At 39.3% G+C, this 18,680-nt stretch overlaps 1 protein-coding gene across 2 annotated transcripts in view; it reads left to right on the top strand.

The window, feature by feature from the left end:
* The first annotated feature begins 6,780 nt into the window (after positions 1-6,780).
* EDIL3 (EGF like repeats and discoidin domains 3) overlaps positions 6,781-18,680 on the top strand; it is a 469,327-nt gene continuing 457,427 nt past the window's right edge. For both annotated transcript variants that reach the window (XM_037801476.1, XM_037801475.1), the window contains exon 1: positions 6,781-7,342. In XM_037801476.1, coding sequence (XP_037657404.1) covers positions 7,273-7,342 — 70 coding nt within the window. In that variant the 5' untranslated portion in view covers positions 6,781-7,272. The remainder of the gene's footprint in view (positions 7,343-18,680) is intronic.

Below are 18,680 nucleotides of genomic sequence, written 5' to 3'. Positions count from 1 at the left end.
TGCAGCTCCTGTGTTTTCTTCAAAGTGTCCCTCTTGGCTGTAGCTCCTCTTCAAAATGTCACTCATAGCTGCACTGAGTTCCCTCTGCCCATCAGCTCATTTATATGGCTCCACTGATCAAGGCCCACCCTAATGGGTGGGGCCACACCTCCATGGAAATATCTCATCCGAGTTATTACCTACAGTTGGGTGGGGTGCATTTCCATGCAAATCTATTCAGCACCAAAACGTCTGCCCCACAGGACTGCATCAAAGAATATGGCTTTTTCTGGGGGACATAATACATTCAAACCAGCACACTCCTTAAAGTTCATTTTCCAGCAGATGCTGACATGTCAAAATGTTTAGAGGGCAGCTATAGTGCCTGCAATGGACCCAGGAGAGCAAGAGGACATGGGCAGTGCTCAAAAAGGGTCACTGGAGCGGCTGCATTAGAGTCAGGGACAAGACAAGTGTATCCATTCCTTTAACATTTATGTGGTACCATTTCCCATAATTCGATGGGGAAAAAAAAAAGTAGTATGAAAATTTGAAAAGGGATGTCAAAACTAATATTATTTTCAGATGGTATAATCATATATTACATATTCAGATATCCCAAAGAATCAACTGAAAAAAAAATATAAGCAGTAAAAGACTTTGATAAAGTGGGTAAACATTAGTGTACACCACAAACTCACACATATACAAATTAATGGCCTATTTATAAACATAACACAACCAGTTACAAAATATAATGGGGATAAAACTGCATTTAGGTAGGCACAGGAAAAATGAAATATTTAAGTAGAAACTTAAGAAGAACATAAAAGACAACTTAGATACATAGTAATACAAGCATTATTAATAAGTTGATTCTCTCTTTCAAGTTGACAAACTCATTATAAAGTTCATAAGGGAAAAATAAGTATGTGAAAATAGCCAGGGAATTTTTTTTTTAGAAAAGAAGAGGAATGAAGGTATACTACCTTAGGATCTATAAAACACACTTAAAAATCAACATTTATGACTAAATAAACCAAAAGAACAGTCTATAAAAGCAAGCAGTAGAGTCGAATATATAGGAGAAACGAGTATGTGATTAAGGTGGTCAGTCATGTCAGTGAGAAAGCCGTGAATTATTTAACAAATGGTTTTGTTATAACTCATTTTTTTCTGAGGAAAAAAGATCCATACTACCATTTTACAAAAAAATAAATTTCAGTGGGATAAGAATTATAAACGCATACATGAAAACATATTTATTATAAGAAAATATGTTTGTAAACTCAGAATGTTAAGAGCCTATTTTAGCAAAAGCAGAAAACCAAGAAATCATAAAGCAAAAATGGATAAAATTCATCATCCAAAATACAAAATATTTAACACAGTAAAATCAAACAAAACAACCGTAAACTAAGATTAGGACAAATACCAGGTGGATAAACAACTTGACATCAATATGATACAAAATGGGCTATTTCTTTAATATATACAGAACTCCTACAATTCATTAAGGACAGGTCACCAATCTAATAGGAAAAAAAAAAAGAGTACACAATATGAAATGCCAGGTCACATAAATGAGATAGAAATTATTTTTAAATATGTGAAAAGTTGATCAAACCCACTCAGAGAAATACAAAACCATGAGATACTATTATGTTTCATATAGTAATACTTTTCCTCTATCACATTTATGAGATCTAAAAATGCTAACACATTTTATTGATCAGGATGTAGGGAGATAAGCTCTCTGATGTGCTACAGGAGGAAGAATAAATTCTGTTATAAATGGCAATTTGGCAATATCTATCACAATTTTAAATGCAAATGCCCTCTGACCAACAATGTCACCTCAAATAATTTATTCTACTGAAATTATCTTGCATATATGTGCAAAAATATGTATTCATTCCTGCATTATTTGCTATAGCAACTCAAATGTCCATCAAAAGGGATTTACAGAACACAAATGCTATGGAATACTATGCAGCCCTTGAAACAATTTCAGAAATTTAGTTTTTGCATGTGAAAAAGGCTATATGTATAATGGCTTATAATTTAGTAACATCTGTTAAAACTATGTATGTAAATTCATACACACGTGTCAATATACCAGTATATAATTATATATGTATGTGTATATATATGCTTATATACACATAGAATATCTTTTGTATATACATAGAAAAATACCCAAGCAATAGCTACTAGCAACCAGTGGTTGTCTCAGAGGAGTTAGCCCTGTGAAAGGAGAAAATCTCATTAGGAGGGAAACTTTTATTTCCCTGTTACATTTTCTTGTAGCTTTTGAAATCTTATTATGTGCATATATCAATTATTAAAAATATTTTAAGAAGCTAAAAACTAATTTACTGGAATGGGTTAAGCAGAAACAGAGGCATGTTTAAAGAACACTGAAGGTATAGAATTAGAAGCACCAGAAGTTTCTCTTACCAGGGTCAGACTGATGGCATGCTCTTGCTAATTGACCCTGCATATCTTCTGGAAACAGAACCCATCAGAGAATCAAGCAGGGAAATGCTGGGAACTAAGGATTTGGTATAAAACTTGTAGTTTTAAAAATTAATTCTCCTTAGTATTCATAGTGAGGAGACTGAAGAAGTTTAGAACATAACACTCACCTATGTCTATGACATGCAGTTACCTAAGTAGCAAGAACTATTTATAATTCTTTGGTAGAATAAGGCTATTGCCAATGAAACAGTTACAGAAAAAGGAAAAACATGGTGATTCTAAGAAATGATGGTTCTGGGGTGCTGGAATAATTTGAGGAGGTTTTGTGGGGGGGTTGGTGGGAATTCAGCTAGTAGGATTTTTTAAAGGGCCTTTGGGGATAACAGAGGGCTGGGGGAAAGAATTGCGTGCTGTTTTGGGGGAACAAGGAAAAACTGTTATGAGTTATGCTAATATTTTAGAGAATTTAAATATGTGCTTAGGACTCTACAATAAAGCAGCATATATTCTTACATGATAAATCAAGAAGGTCGGAGAGAATGAAGACTATACTACAAAATGACAATTAAATCTATAGCTAGTTAAGTAAAAAATATAAATAAATAACATAAGTTAGAACACTGTCTAAAGGGGCACTGTAACATAAAGGTTACTGAAATCACTCTTGGAATCAGAACAGGGCTCAGATGCCGGCCCCATACCTTACTACCACCGGGATTTTGGGTGAATTACTTGAGTGTCTTGACCGTTGGTTACCTCGCTTTTAAAATGGAAGTAATATTTACCTCATAAAGGTTTTTGGGATGAGTTATTGAAACAATGCATGTAGAAATGCATGACTGCTTAGTGAGCTGCGGACTCTCAATTACTACTGGCCACAGTTATTGTGGGCTCTGGAATCAGAGGGCTTAGGTGCAATTGTTGGCTTCAATATTTACACTGTGAGACCTTGGGCAAGTCACCTAACCACCCAGTGCCTTATTCCTACTCTGCAAAAAGGGGATAATAATAGTGACTTATGTGACAGTCTTCTACTGCAGCATAAAAATTACCACTATTTTGCAGTTTAAAACAATGCCAATTTATTAGCTCACAGGCTTGGTTGCCTTTTCTGACTTGGGTGTCACAAGGCCTGAAATCAAAGTTTTAATCTATAGGTATTTTGGATATTAAAGAAAACAAAGTTTTTAAAATGCAAAATGAATTTTTAAAACACAAAATGATAAAAATATTAATGATAGTGACTGCAATTTGATTCCGTAATCTAATACTCTTCCTATATTCATTTTATTTCTAAATACTATTCAGTAATTAGAGATAATAAGGAATGCTGAATTTGGTGTTATCCAGATCATTTAATTGGTGGCGGGTGGGGTGGAGGTCAGATATAATCAGCTATTGAGAAAAATTCTTTTGTAATTCTGCCCAAGATTATTTTCTTCTTCATCATCATCATCACCATTAATGTGTGCCCAGTTCTGTGCTAATCTTTTGGAGTATCGCAACTTTCCAGCATGAGTTCATGACTCACTATTCATAACTATTAAAGCATGTCCTATTTCTGAAACCAAACTCCTAGCCAGTAAGAATTCTTGAGAACCAGTAAACTTTCCACAGTCCCTTTTCTTTTTCAGCTATTTGTTTTGCTGATACTTTATTCTGCTTTGTTTTAAGGCAACATTTCCCAAACTATTTTCCTTGTAGCACTAAATTTACAATAATATTAAGAAGTATTCTGGGAAAAAGCTTGTCATAATAATAAATTTTTAAAAGTTTGCAAAATGTTATATTAAACATTGTTGGGAAAGTTTCTTAACCACAAGACCTTTCAAAGTTTTTAATAGCCAGCATTCAACATAAATTTCCAGGAGGCTGCCCTAAAATGTGGTAATTCCCAAATTTATTTGACCATGGAACTTTTGTTTTCCAGAAAGCTATTAACAGCTAGGGGAAAATAAGGCCTATACAAAACAATTTGGGAAGCACTGTCTTCAAGAGATGTATGGACTCATTTTTGGTACTTTAAGCATATATTTGAAGAAGCTATAAAACTGTAAACTGAATCACATGTGGCTATCAAAGGTCTCTTAATACTTTATGTGAGGTAGAAAATTCAGAACAGCGTGTTGTCTTTTACTTCTGTTTTTCTTTTTAAATCTATTTCTTGTGGTCTTTGAACATTGTTTATATTTCACATCTGAAGAAGGGCTATATATGAATTTAATAAGTGTGAAATGAGTCCTGTAAATGTAAATTAGGTAAAGTGTCTGGAATCTTCAGAATTAAAATCTTATTGGTAGATGATCATTATCAATAAGTGTGGGAAAAGACGGGATGACTGTGCAAAAGGAGTTATAGGTCCAAGACTATGTATCAAATGTAACCTGCAGCATCTTTCAAAACTTGTCTACCAGGTAATACAGAATGGCATTTACTTCACCTCTCCAGTTATTTTGGCATAGAATATGCATTTCAATGTAGTATTATGCCCTCTGGAGTTTTAAAAAAAGTCGTTCCTTAAATTAAAGTAAAGATAAGACATATACTGCTAGTAACAAATACTATTGCCAAAGAATTATTTAACTTTCTAACATGCTATTAAGACCATATGCTATCAAAAAATTGAAAGCAGGAAACTAAACAAAATTCTTAAATCAATCCCCAATTCTTCCTTAAATTCCTTGTCACAGAGAGACTGGTTTCTGATTTTACACTTTTGGGATTTAATACTATTCCTTAAAAATAATACCTTATAACTCAAGTTAGACATCTCATTTCAAAGTTAAAAAGGTACTTTATGATGAACATGTTGGAATATGACTGGTCTGGTGCATACTTTAAAAATTAAGTAATAGCGTTGTACCAGACAGCTGGGATTTGATTGTTTGAGGCTGCTTTGCTATAGCTCTGGACAATGACGTTTTATTCTAACATCTGTGATTTAAGCATAAAAGTAGACAGCAAATAAATGATTCACCCACTTCCCTTTAACAAAGTGATTTTATATACATACATATATATCCTCATACTAAATGCGGAATCTGAAAAATCTAGTTGTGAAAGTTATGTTTTTTTGGACAGTTGTACAATACCTTAACTTTTCACTAGCAACATGCAATATTATTTTTCCAATTACTTTACATCTGTGAACTCACTTCACATTCCAAAGGAAGGGCAGAAGTTGAAGAGTAAAGGACACAAGGAGGCAAAGTGAAATGAAGTTGCATGGCTAATTGTTTTTATCCTTTCTTTGATAAATCCTTCTTTTAGCTACTTGCCTTCAGTGATATTTTCTTCAATTTCTCAATGTCTGTGCTTCTGTCTCTCTTCTCACCTCTCTATTTAGGAGGAAAAAACAAAAAAAGAGCTTTGCTTCATTTTGGTACCTGCAACGGCCAGAACTGAATCCATGTACAGTAAACAGTCATTCTAACTAAGAAACAGAGAAGAAAGCACTATTGTAAACCCCGTGATGTATTTTTGGTTCAACGACTTTCACAGCAAAAAAAAAAAAGCAGCAATACCAGTCCATTTATTGTTTTTTGATGGGTAGCAGAAAAATTTGATCCACCTTAGTGATCCTTCAAGAACCTGTCCTTGCCTTCTATTTTCTTGCACGGTCCCCCAAATACGCCCCATTATTTCTCATCTGTTCAACGGGATGCTGAGCTTTTCTCCACGTCTTCTACTCGCGTGCCCTATGCCTTCATCCCTTTGCCCCTGTGAACAAACGAGCCCACAACCCTCCCCTCTCAGCCCCAGAGCTACTGAAGTGCAGACAGAACAGCAGAACAGCCTGTCTTTACTGATTAGAGTCTGGCTGCTGACTAGGTTGCATTTCTTGAGAAATTCGCAATAGTTCACTTTTCAGGGCTGTGCTTTTCACGCAGCATCCTTGGTGCCCCAAGAGCCACTTTTCAAAATCTCTTAACTTCTTTTCCTGGCTATACTGAGACGGAACTTCAGGGGAATCCTTAACGTGGTTAATTATGAAGTCAGTGCTGAAAACCAAGAGAATCTCAGACACCAAGAATTCCTCCCCCCCCTCCCCGTTAACTCCAGAGTCGCCAGCGTGTGTGTGGAAGGCACAGGCAATCTAGGAACTTCCGAGGCGGTGGCAGGTGCCGGGTGTGGTTGCTGTTGTCTTCTTTTTCTCTCCCAGCTGAAGGAGGTACCTCAGAGAGAGAAAGAAGGAAAATGGAGGGGGAGACCGGGAGGAGGGAGTAAGAGGGAGGGCGGGGGACGGGCGGGCGCCGGGGGAGAGGGGAGCGCGCCTGCGAAGCTAGGGCTCACACGCACGCCGCCTCTGTTTGTACACAGTGCGCTCCTGGCCGCTCGCTCGCTCCCCGCCTGCTCACGCTTCATTGTTCTCCAAGTCAGAAGCCCCGCAGCCGCGGTGGCGAGTGCAGTGCGAGGCGAGAGCGCCAGCCACCCGCCGGTCCGCCCGCGCCGGTGACCCGGAGCCTCCGCGGGAACCCGCGCCCCGCCCCGCCGGCCGCGCCCGCCGCACCCGCCGCGCCCGGACCCACCCGCAGTGGAGGGCTGAGCCCGCAGGCGGCTACCCGGAGCTCGCCCACCTCCGTGCTCCAGAGCTCAGGCAAAAGAGGAGGAAAGATTCCTCTCTTTGGTCACCACTCTATCTCGCCCTCTCCAAGAATTTGTTTAAAGAAGCGCTGCGGGAAGAAGACATCTTCTTGAATTCTCTAGTCGGGGCGGGGTCTGCTGCTGCTCCACGGTGCCACCTCGGCGACACTACCCTCCGCGCTGCCCGCGCCTTCCCTTGCCCAGCCGGGGTCACGTCCGGGAGACGGGATGATGAAGCGCTTGGTGGCCACCTGGCTCCTGGTCGGGCTCAGCCTTGGTGTCCCCCAGTTCGGCAAAGGTGAGTCGGCAGGACCCGGGTTGTCGAGTGGGGGGTGGATGGGGAGTTCCCCTGGGAAATGTCGCGCGGGGGGCGGCGGCGATCCCCTGGGTGCGCCAGGGGTGGCGAGCTCCGCGGGCGGCACGGAGGAGGCGGCATGCCCTGGGGACCCCTGGAAAGTGCCTGCAAAGTCAGAGTGGAGTGCGCGGGGCCGAGGGGGGAGGAGAGTACAAGTATCCGAGGTCGAGGAAAGAGGTAGGTGGAGGGGAGACGGGGAACGGACCGAGCTCTTGGGAACCGTTACTCCGAGGTTCCTTCGGCCACAGATCTTTCCAGGGCAATACCACCTATGTCCGCCGCGGGCGCCGGGCGGAGGTTTCCTGGGGGTCCTAGAGGGGAAAGCGTGTGCGCCCGGGACGTCATCTAGTTAGTGCGGGCGGAGGCTGGAGCCGCAGAGCCGTCGGCCCCCCGGGGCGCGGTGCTCTGGTGCCGCGTCGCGGCTGAGAGGTTCGTAAGCGCCGGTAGGCGCTAGAAATTTTGGCTAGGTGAAGTGGAAACCTGACTAGCAGTTGGCTTTCTCCCGTCTCTCCAAGTGGGGTGCAAAACAGTGATTACACAAACATCCAAGGAACCCCCTGTCTCCTCTACCCCAAGGGCCTCCTGGCTTTGCTCGGCTCTCCCTCCGGGTACGAGCATAACTCTTGTTAACAGAGAATCGCGCCGTGTTCGGCAAACCTCGTGCCCCCTCCCAGGAACGGAAAGTTGTGAGAGCTGGCCTGGTCTTGCTTTCTGTGACTTGCATGAAATAGATAAGCTGGCCTTCAAAAAAAAAAAACAAAAAAAAAAACACAAGACTTCAGCGAAGCTCCTGCTGAGTTATACAGCTGACTTCCAGGTCCTTGCGAGCTGTGGTTTGGAAATACAAGCCCAGCTCCAGGCCGGGGTCTCCAGGCGGTTTGGGACTGAAGTTTGCGGAGGGTAAGGGCAGGGAGAGCGGCTTTGGCTCTGGGAGGTCGCATAACCGGGAACTGCGCCCCTCTGGCGGTCGAGGATGCTTGCTCTATAAACGAACCTTGTGGATAATAAAACCCTCCGCAGGCTGCTTCGGGTGGAAAGCAGAGTGCACTCAGGGTTTAAAATGCTGTGTCTCTACAAAAGGGTGGTTGGATTAATAATACGTTGACTCGAATCCACTTTAAATTAGACACTGCCTGAATATTCTACACCATCCATCCAATGCACCTACATCCATTTGTCTTAGAGGAACACGTGGACCCTTGGGCGACTGTTTGCCCCAAGAAGCTCGGTGGTGTTAGCCAGAAGCCTTAGCTGCCCTCCCAGCAGAGATCCATCACCGCCCATGTCCTCGCCCTCCCTTCCCTCTCACCCCCAGAGTGTGGCTATTTTCCTCAGTGCGTAGGCGTGTGTGTAGGTGTGTGCCTCGCCTGCATTTACGAAGTGCCCTTCCAGTTATCAGGCAGAAGCAGCCACTACACTGAAGGTTAAGGAATGGTAGTGACTCTGTAGTTACTCGATTGAGTCCCCCAGCGATATGAAAAACACCGTGCTCCCACCGCAGATATTTTTCCTTTCTCTCTCTTTTTTTTTTCCCAGTCTGGATTCCTTCTGCACTTTGATCCTTAGTAGAAAGGGAAGGGGGAGAACTGCAGGCACTCCCTTCTCCTCCTCTCTTCCCCGCCTACGTTCCCACCCCAAACAAGAAAACACGCACTCACCCACTCATACGCACCTACACAGTGCCACTGCCGCCACCATCTACCCCCGCGCGGAGGTGGAGGGCGGCGCGGGTGGAGGAAGAGAAAGTGCATCTAGCGTCTGTGGCGGCTCTTGGCCACGCTAGGTCTGGTTGCAATGCCCGTTGAGTGCCCGCTTGTCGCAGCCAGGAGCTCAGCCTCCAAAAGATACCCGCGCTTGGAATACAGTTTACTCCGCCAGGCAGGCCAAGAATGGAGATGTTCGCCTGGCTTTCCATTCCGATCCTCCTATACTATGCTCTTGTGGCACTGTGCTCCATATTCTTTAGTAGATTCCTTCCTTTTCAGCCAGCCTGTTCAGGAGAGGGAAAGAGGGCTTTAGGGAAAAAAAGCGGACCGTTTTGCGTTAGCTCTTTTTGTCAAATTTACACCTCTGTAATTTATCCTCCCTCAGCCCTCCAGAAGGCAGAGTGCAGCTTGCCAGACAGCTCCAAACAATTAAACTTTGAACAAACTTATTGAAGCTAATGTTAACACTGAGAATTTTCCTTGCACACCAACCCACACACACACATACCAAGCCCCAGACATTTATCTACTGTATATCTTTAAGAAATTGTGTTTTTCCACTTACGTGTGGGTTGCAATTTACGAGTATTAACGCCTGAGATTTGATAAGGAGATGTAACTCCTTTTATTAGACTTTTTTTATTTTTAAAATTAAACCAATGGATCAGTCAGAGTGAATGCTTTATTAACTCTTCAATTATTCATCGTTACGGGTTGCTTCAAAAAATCCAATAACATGCATACAGTTGCGGCAAGCACATGACATCTTATGCAATCTGTCCCTATGCCTGCAGTTTGTGCCTGAAGTCTTTAAGCAAATGGCACTGTCTAAAAATGTCTAGACATGTCCTAAATACTGTGAATCATTGGCATTTTCATTTGCTTTTTTATATCAGTGATTTTTAGTTACTTCTGCATGAGGATAAATTAATACCTGAACAGCCTTACTCCAGATAATAACACTATGTTTCCATAGCAATATTTATGTTGAAATAGGTTTCCATGTTTAGGAAAAAAATATTACACATTGGTGTCTTCATTACTTAATATGACCATGAATCATATACTTTAAAATAAGTGGTAACTTCAGATACCAGGTGAAACATTTAAAAATAATTTTGAATTATAGAATTAAAATAATAACTAAGTGAAGATAAGGTATCCTGATATGACATTTGATACTAATGCAAAATTGTGACCATATCACAGCACTGCCATGATACAATATGTTTTTTCTCTGGTTCTGACAAAAAGTTTTCTAACTATTCGTGAAACGTTTCCTTAGACCTGAAATATATTTTATTTTAAATGCATATGCTTTGGGAAAAGCATTTATAATAATAAAAAAAGTGTAGAAAATGAAAATAGTCTTTTTTTTTTCCATCTTTGTTCTGAAGTTGCAAAGATCTCCAAAGCAAAGCAGATGTATTTAAGTTCTGAACTATTTTCTAAATTAAAACTCAGTGTTTTAATCAAATACCTTGATATCAATGTTCATATTAAACATGTATTCAACTTCTAGGGCATTTTTAATAAATAAATAAATATTACAATGAGGTTTGCCTTTATCACTATTTATGTTTTCCTTCTCACAAAATTATAGTAACATAAAGTGAAGCAGTAAAATACACACAGTTAAATAAAATAGCATGCTACTTCATGCCATTACCAACTCTGAGTTTGAGAAGTTTTCAAGAGTCTAAATTGGATGTCTAAACTCTTTATTTCACTGATGTTAACTAAGATAAGGATTTTAATGAGAGGTAGTTTTATTTTTAAAAACTTTTGTCTTCTGAAGGCTTCTGAATAATGAGATGGCTTGTATATATTTTCATTTGTGTACAATTTTAAAAACCTGCTTCATTTGTTGTTTACTGAATGCACTTGCAGGTGCAATAGCTGTATGATTTATGATGTAGCAGGTTCATTGAATCCTTGCCAAAAAAACAATGCAGACTTCAGAACTCATTCAAGCCAGAAGTAAATCAGAGCTAGTAGGTGCTGAGAAAAAAAAAATACAAATTTTGCAAATATGTAATTAGTGCTGGACTTCTATCACAACTAATCAGTTTGCTCTTTATATAGTTAGGTTTCTTTCCTAAGTAGTTTAAAAACTGACATCATTATGGAAAAAAGTAGTAGAAAACCAAATAAAAACCAGACTATTCACTTTATTTAATTCTCTGTGTTTTAAGGAAGACATCTAGCATGCTGCTTTTTCATCATTGCCTTCATAATGATAGTAATAACTTTCGGTTTAATCAAGGCAAACATGTATTTATAGGCAAAAAGTAAAATGACTGCCCCAGTAAAATGGAGTAATTATTAAATATGATCCCATGGTTTCCTATGCAATAATTGTCACTGAAAATATAAAAGGCTTTGATTTGAGACAATTGTTGAAGGCAGATGTCAACTGGAATCAACTGTGCCCTCACCAGCAGGTGTTAGGATAATCAATGGGGATCACTTAAAGGACAGATGGAAAAAAAATTAAAAAAAAAGTATATACTAATAAATGCAAATAAAGTGACTTTATAATCTGTTTGAAATTGACGTTGTTAGCTTTCAGTGCTCCCTTAAGAAAAAGAGGAAGGATGAGTTGTAAGGACCTACTGTTTGTACCTTAGGATTTTAGCTTGGAAACAGTTGCTTTAAGTGCCCAAACAGGTGCTCATCTAAGTCAAACCATTATTTTTCAGGGGCCTACTGAGTACCTTCCAACGGAAATGCACATAGAGCTATGAAGTGATTGCAGTAAAAAAAAAATATTTTGAGAATATTAGCAGATTTTATAAGCTTACTCTCCATACCAACCACAGGTTTTATAAATACAACTTCTGATATACTGATTTTCATGGATATGTACATTCAGCTAAGTATTTGTACACACCTCTCACACTTTGAGGGAGATGACTGCTTATCCTTTTCCTTCACGATGGTAAAAGTCTGTGTTTCCTGGAAATTGTAAGTTTCTAAAGAACATGCTAAAATAAGTTGTGTGGCCACGAGAGAATAAATGACGTGATAAATAAAGCTTTGTTATTACCCGTTTCAGCCAGATATTAATCTTTATATACGTGCCTATCAGGTATCAACAACTGTCAATGACTTGACATCACATTTTTTTTAACTGACCTTTAACAGATAACTTTTCCTCTTAAATTAGTTATAGTATCTGTGGATATAGCCTTTAAAACCGTGTTTCAGATTTACTGTACACCCTTTGCACAGGTTGTCAGTTTTTTATCTAGTCTCTGGCATTGTGCCAACTGGTCTATCTCCAGTGGCATCTTTTCTGTGTCAGAGTCCTCCTAAAATAAAAAACATCCCTTTCCTTCTCTCCCTTTCTCTCTTCTTCCCTCCCTCCCTCCTTTTCCTACCTCTTTTGCTCTTTCTTTCTCCCACCATTCTCTCTCTCTCTCCCTGTCTCATTTGGATAAAGGATGCCCAAATCTTAGTTGGATAACAAATAAGGCACAACATCCGCTATAAAATTGGTATGGCATTCTGTCATCATGATTAAAAGGTTTCAAATTTACAAAATTGTGAAATTTGCAATTTATCTTGCTGTTGGGGGGAAAAAAGATGACAATGTGGAACTTCTACCTCCCAAATGCTAAGGTTTAAAACATAAATGAAAATGAATTGGGATCTAAATTACAGACAGACTCAAGGGGCTTACACCTTGATTTGATCAAAACGCCCTGCCTAGAACTATCAAGAATGCAATAATTTATATCCACCTGCTTTTTTAGAGAAGTTACTTGCCTTGCAGCTTTATCCACGTGGAACATATCTGGGAACCTGAGACAAAGCATCAAAAACTTTTGACCATCCAACATAGATTTATATTTAGGCCTTACATTATGTATTATAGAAAATTCTATTTTTCTTGGCTTTCTGGTTCCCGAGCCCTCTGTAAACTGGATCCAGAAAGTGAAAGACAGACGAGATAGTAGGTCAGGCTTACAGAGCAAATAAAACATGGCAGCTATTAGACAAAGAGGAGACTGAAAATGTATATGCAAAAGACAGTGATACTTTATGGTGTAAAAAACTGGAGACATTTAGTAGAAAGGTCTGAAGTTTAAAGGTCTGACGGCATCACTGAAGGCCTGAAGGAGACATAATTGTGATAATTGATGCTAATGATGTCATATGATAGAAAAAGACCCACTGCAATATATTAAACTTTTTCTGGATACAAAGGCAGTGAATTGTGTACATTACTTTAAAAAGATTTCATCAAAACTGTTTAATGTTAAAAAGATATGCTTAATGGGTCAGATACCTGAAGAATGTATTTACTTGAAAACCTTTATTCCCATCATACTAAAGTTGTTATGTATTTTTGTTGAATTTTTTCTTAAGTAATGAATGAGGGTATTACAAAGCACAGAACTCTATTTTGTATAAAAGTAGGCATCGGAATGCAGATAAAATGTCCCTCAATTATTTGGTTATATTTTAGGAAGAAACTTACTGCTTTTTTTGTTTTAAAATATGTACCGCTACAGTGATAATAACTTGGTGGGATTTGTTCAACAGAAGATGTATAGTGGATGGAGTAGAATGGAGCATTTAAGTACAAGAATTTAGGTGAAGGCTTTTCAAGCACTAAAACAGTTTTGAATGTAATAACTATGTCTAAAGAAGATTGACTCTGCATCTTAGCTTTGCTTTTCCTGTTTTCTAAAACAGGTCAGTATCAAACTGATTGACCTCTTTTTAACATAATTAAATATTGTATAACATTTCATAAATGGGAAGTTCAAGGTTTTAATTTAATATGAAAATGTGCTTGATTTGAAGGTAATCTCTATACGGGGTTTGGTCACCACGGGGTCTGTAAGGTTTTGCTTGGTATTTGATAAAGCGGTTTATTTTAGGAATGCAGAATAATCCTTTAAATCCTTTCTAGTACTTAGGTCAGGGTGACCATCTACATTTTACTGATACTAGAGATTATGGGATCCAGGGTAGAACAGGCTCATGATGTTTGCATAAGAGAGACTAGAACTGTCACGTGGGAACACTGAAGAATATTTCTATTTGAAATGCATTAATTCCTCTCTGTAATGTAGAGCAGCTTCCCTCCTATGAGCATGATGAGTCTTCTGTCTGTGCTCACATCTGTGATGTTCTTCTCCCCTCCTGTTTTTCTCTCCAAAAGCTACTTGAACTTTAGTTTTGTCCACAGTATGCTTTCCTGTTTATTTATCTTTTTCTTTCCATAGTTTAACTCTTGTGGTATAAATGGTAACATTTTTGAAATTCTGCTGATAGACGGAAAAAGAAATTACCCTTTGAAATGCTTGAGTATTTATTTGCCGACTTCTTGTTTCATAATTTGTGCTTTTTACAGAGTAGGGCTCAGAACAATGCTAGGGAAACCAAAACAAATGTAGACAACAGCAAGGACGACAACAATAGCAAAATGCTCAAAACAGGTACTCAATATATATTAAATGGAAGGAGTGATTTCCTGCCACCACATTATCATGTTCCCTAAGGAGTACTTCCGTATTTTAAATAGCAGCATCACACTTATGTAAAAATTGGGTCAAAAGTTGTTTCAGGAACTTGAAAAGCTTTGTTTTTCACTTTCTTACATAACCGTTTCTTATACTCTGTCTTGCAGAATGAGCCTACTTTGAAAGTAGTTCTCAACAACCATGCAAGAGCATCATTAAAAATATAAGGTTAATGTAAAGGCAAGTTATAGAGTGTTTTCTATGTTTGTTATGAATCTTCGATTAAACAAAAGCCACCTTTAAGAGACAGATTCCTTTGTTAGATACAAGGTTCTGACATGTCTTGCTAACTTGAATTTTGATCTAGAAATGGTAAGTGTTCAGGCACTATTCTGTTCTTTTCTCAGGGCCTGCCGTGATGTCAGGTTAAGTATCCTGCTAGAGAAGGTAATGGTTCTCAGTACCATGAATATTTTTTAAATTCTCACAACTCTATAAGGCAGATACTCACATCTGAATGAGGAAAAGGAGACTTGAGAGTGGCTTCCCAAGTTCACACAGCTACTAAGTGGAAGGTTAGAGTTAGAATCTAAATAGTTTGAATCCAGAGCCTGCTATCTTAGCTAGTAAACCATGCTGTCTCAATGGTTGACCCATTCTGTATAGCATGGAGATGCATTGCAAAATATTATTATTTGTAAAACATACATCGTATGTAACCATATTTAACTGGTAGTTATTTTAAAAAGGGTAAGTCATATTTATTCTCCTAATTTCAGAAATTAGGTTGTTGACATGTAGTACCTGTTTTCTTTTCACATTCAGACATAAAGGTTGGAGTAAGATCTGTTTGGTCAGAGTTTAATTTGTCTTTCAATGCATCACTAACAAGAATCATCAAAGTAGGAGGAAGAAGAACACTTGTGAAGTGATTCAAAATGCATTTCCTTCAAAATCTTGCCATTCAGTTTGATTGCAACATGAGTTTTATTTTTCTAGGATTACGCTGCTCTCTACAATGTTCCATTGTTATTCAGTAAGATATGTTAGAGCCTTGCCTTTTTGAAAACTATTCCAAACCTCTTCTCAGTCCAACACTAACAATTTCTTTCTTGCCATCAGCATATAACACCTCTTTTCCTCTTTGGAGCCCATTACTAATCTTTATGACATCCTGAACATCTTCAAAGGCTTCAGAACCTTCTTTCTTCTCTAACATTTGTCCCCTCTAAAAGCTTGAACATTTGTGCTTGTGACCTTTTTGACATTCATTCTGGTATTAAACTCACTGGAAGTTCCCAACACAAATGATCATAATCTCTACTTTTTAGGTAACCACTGACAATGCTGTTCATTAAATTTCTCATCATGTGAAATTGCTCAGCTTCCTGCCTGTTCTAGTTTGCTAATGCTGTGGAATGCAAAACACCAGAGATGGATTGGCTTTTATAAAAAGGGGGTTTATTTGGCTACACAGTTACAGTCTTAAGGCCATAAAGTGTCCAAGGTAACACATCAGTAATCGGGTACCTTCACTGGAGGATGGCCAATGGCGTCCGGAAAACCTCTGTTAGCTGGGAAGGCACGTGGCTGGCGTCTGCTCCAAAGTTCTGGTTTCAAAATGGCTTTCTCCCAGGACGTTCCTCTCTAGCAAGCTTGCTCCTCTTCAAAACGTCACTCACAGCTGCACCGAGTTCCTTCTCCTTGAGTCAGCTCATTTATATGGCTCCACTGATCAAGGCCCACCCTAAATGGGTGGGGCCATGCCTCCATGGAAATATCCAATCAGTTATCACCCACGGCTGGGTGGGGCGCATCTCCAAAGAAACACTCAAGGAAATCTAATCAAAACTGATAACGTCTGCCCACACAAGTTTACATCAAAGAATGTGGCTTTTTCTGGGGGACATAATACATTCAAACCAGCACACTGTCCTTTACATTTTCTCAGCTTTGCCGTTTCTTACCAGAATTTTCTCTTTCTTCCTTTCCTCATTCACCCTTTACACCCACATTTGTCACTAGTCTAATTTCCAAGCCCTCTTCAATTATCTCTTCTTTCCAAACCTGGTGTCCATGGCTATCCATTTCAAGAATCCTCAGCCCTGGATGCTCTCACTATTTTTGCTTTATTAACTCCTAAACTAAGGTGCTTCCAATCCTAATAAAATTGGAATGGTGTTAAAAGTTGGTAGGATCAATAAATTGGAAATCCAGGTAGGGTTGAAAGGTTGTTTAAATTGGGATCTAAAGGGAATGAGCTAGAAGGAGAAAGAGTGATGGTTTGAGGAATAAGATTATGGAAGCATTGTCGTAATTATACTGTAATTATAATGATTGGGAAGTATAAAATTTGGTATATGGCCCTAGGAGTTATGACTGAGGGACAGTGAAAGACAAAAATCACTGGAAATGTGAATCAAGGCACTGAATGGTCAAGTGTTGAAAAAAAATCATCTATGTGGGTATTGAAATCAAAATGTTTTGCCTGGAGAAATGTTGCAGAGAATGACAATAACCTAGGATCAGAAATCCTCAAGAAATGTGGGGATGTGATATGGAAATCTGGAGATAACCAAGATGAGGAGGGGCAGTACCGCTAGAGATCTGTGACATGAAATTAAAACTGGGTGTTTGCCTGAAACGCAGAACTAGAGCTTGGCAGATATGAATATCAGTATTAACACATACAGCAACTGTTAAAAAAAAAAAAAAAAAAAAAAAAAAAAGCTGAAGTAAAGCCCACAGACTTCAATTAGAGAGATGAATGAAGCAGATCTGGTTAAGACTAGAGCAAATCGGGCTGAAGGGTAAAGGTTGAAACTGACTGTTCAAACTTCAACTTCCATGTGAGACCAAGGGAAGAAATGTTTATTTGGTGTAGAATCTATGTCTTCTAAATAATATAACTTCCACAGTCTGTTCAAATGCTACAATTACATGGAACTTTGAATAGGAAGTAAGCTATGGTAGCTCTGTATAGATTAGAATGAAATAGCAACACATCCTAAAGTAATTTGGGTGGAGAATGAAAATATATATTTGGGGCCCTCCTGAGGAGCTGGGGGAGGATGCAGAGGTGTTGGACTTCCTCACCTGGATTGTTGCTGATGTTCTCACAAACATTGGGGACTGACAGCTTGATGTGCTGAGCCCTCTGTCTAGGGGCTGGCCCCTATGAAGCTTGTTGCTGCAAGGAGAGGCTCTACCTGCTTATAATTGTGCCTAAGAGTCTCCCCCTGAGTGCCTCTTTGTTGCTCAGATGTGGCCTCTCTCTCTAACTAAGCCACCTTGGCAAGTGATCTCACTACCCTCGCCCCTAGGTGGGGTCTGAGTCCCAGGGCTGTAAATCTCCCTGGCAATGCAGGATATGACTCCCGGGGATGAATCTGGACCCAGCATTGTGGGATTGAGAACATCTTGACCAAAAAGGTGATGCAAAATGAAATGAAATAAAGCTTCAGTGGCTGAGAGATTTCAAATGGAGTCAAGAGGTCACTCTGGTGGACATTCTTATGCACAATGTAGATAACACTTTTTAGGTTTTAATATATCAGAAGAGCTAGAAGTAAATACCTGAAACTACTGAATTCCACGCAGTAGCCTTGACTCTTGAAGATGATTGTATAACAATGTAGCTTCCAAGGGTGACAGTGTGATTGTGAAAACCTTGTGGATCGCACTCCCTTTATCCAGTATATGGATGAATGAGTAGAAAAACGGGGACAAAACCTAAATGAAAAATAGGGTGGGATGGGGGGTTGTGATTTGGATGTTCTTTTTTTATTTTTATTTTTTATTCTTATTCTGATTCTTTCTGGTGTAAGGAAAATGTTCAAAAATAGATTGGGGTGATGAATGCACAACTATAAGATGGTTCTGTGAATAGTTGATTGTATACCAAGGATGATAGTAACATATCTCAATAAAACAGAATGAAAAAACAAAAACAACTGGGTGTTTGTAGAGAGGAAGGTGGGAGAATGTTTGGGAAGTGGCATTGACATCTTCAGGCTTAGAAGTTATGGGAGAGATAACAGCATCCAATTAAGAAGGCTACAGGTAAGCAGTGACCTGGAGGCAAGTTGATTTCCTCTA

This window comes from Choloepus didactylus, chromosome 13 (assembly GCF_015220235.1).
Source record: "Choloepus didactylus isolate mChoDid1 chromosome 13, mChoDid1.pri, whole genome shotgun sequence".
Classification (NCBI taxonomy): Eukaryota; Metazoa; Chordata; class Mammalia; order Pilosa; family Megalonychidae; genus Choloepus; species Choloepus didactylus.
Note: the sequence above shows the minus strand (reverse complement) of the source record. Positions and strands in the feature narration are given on the sequence as shown.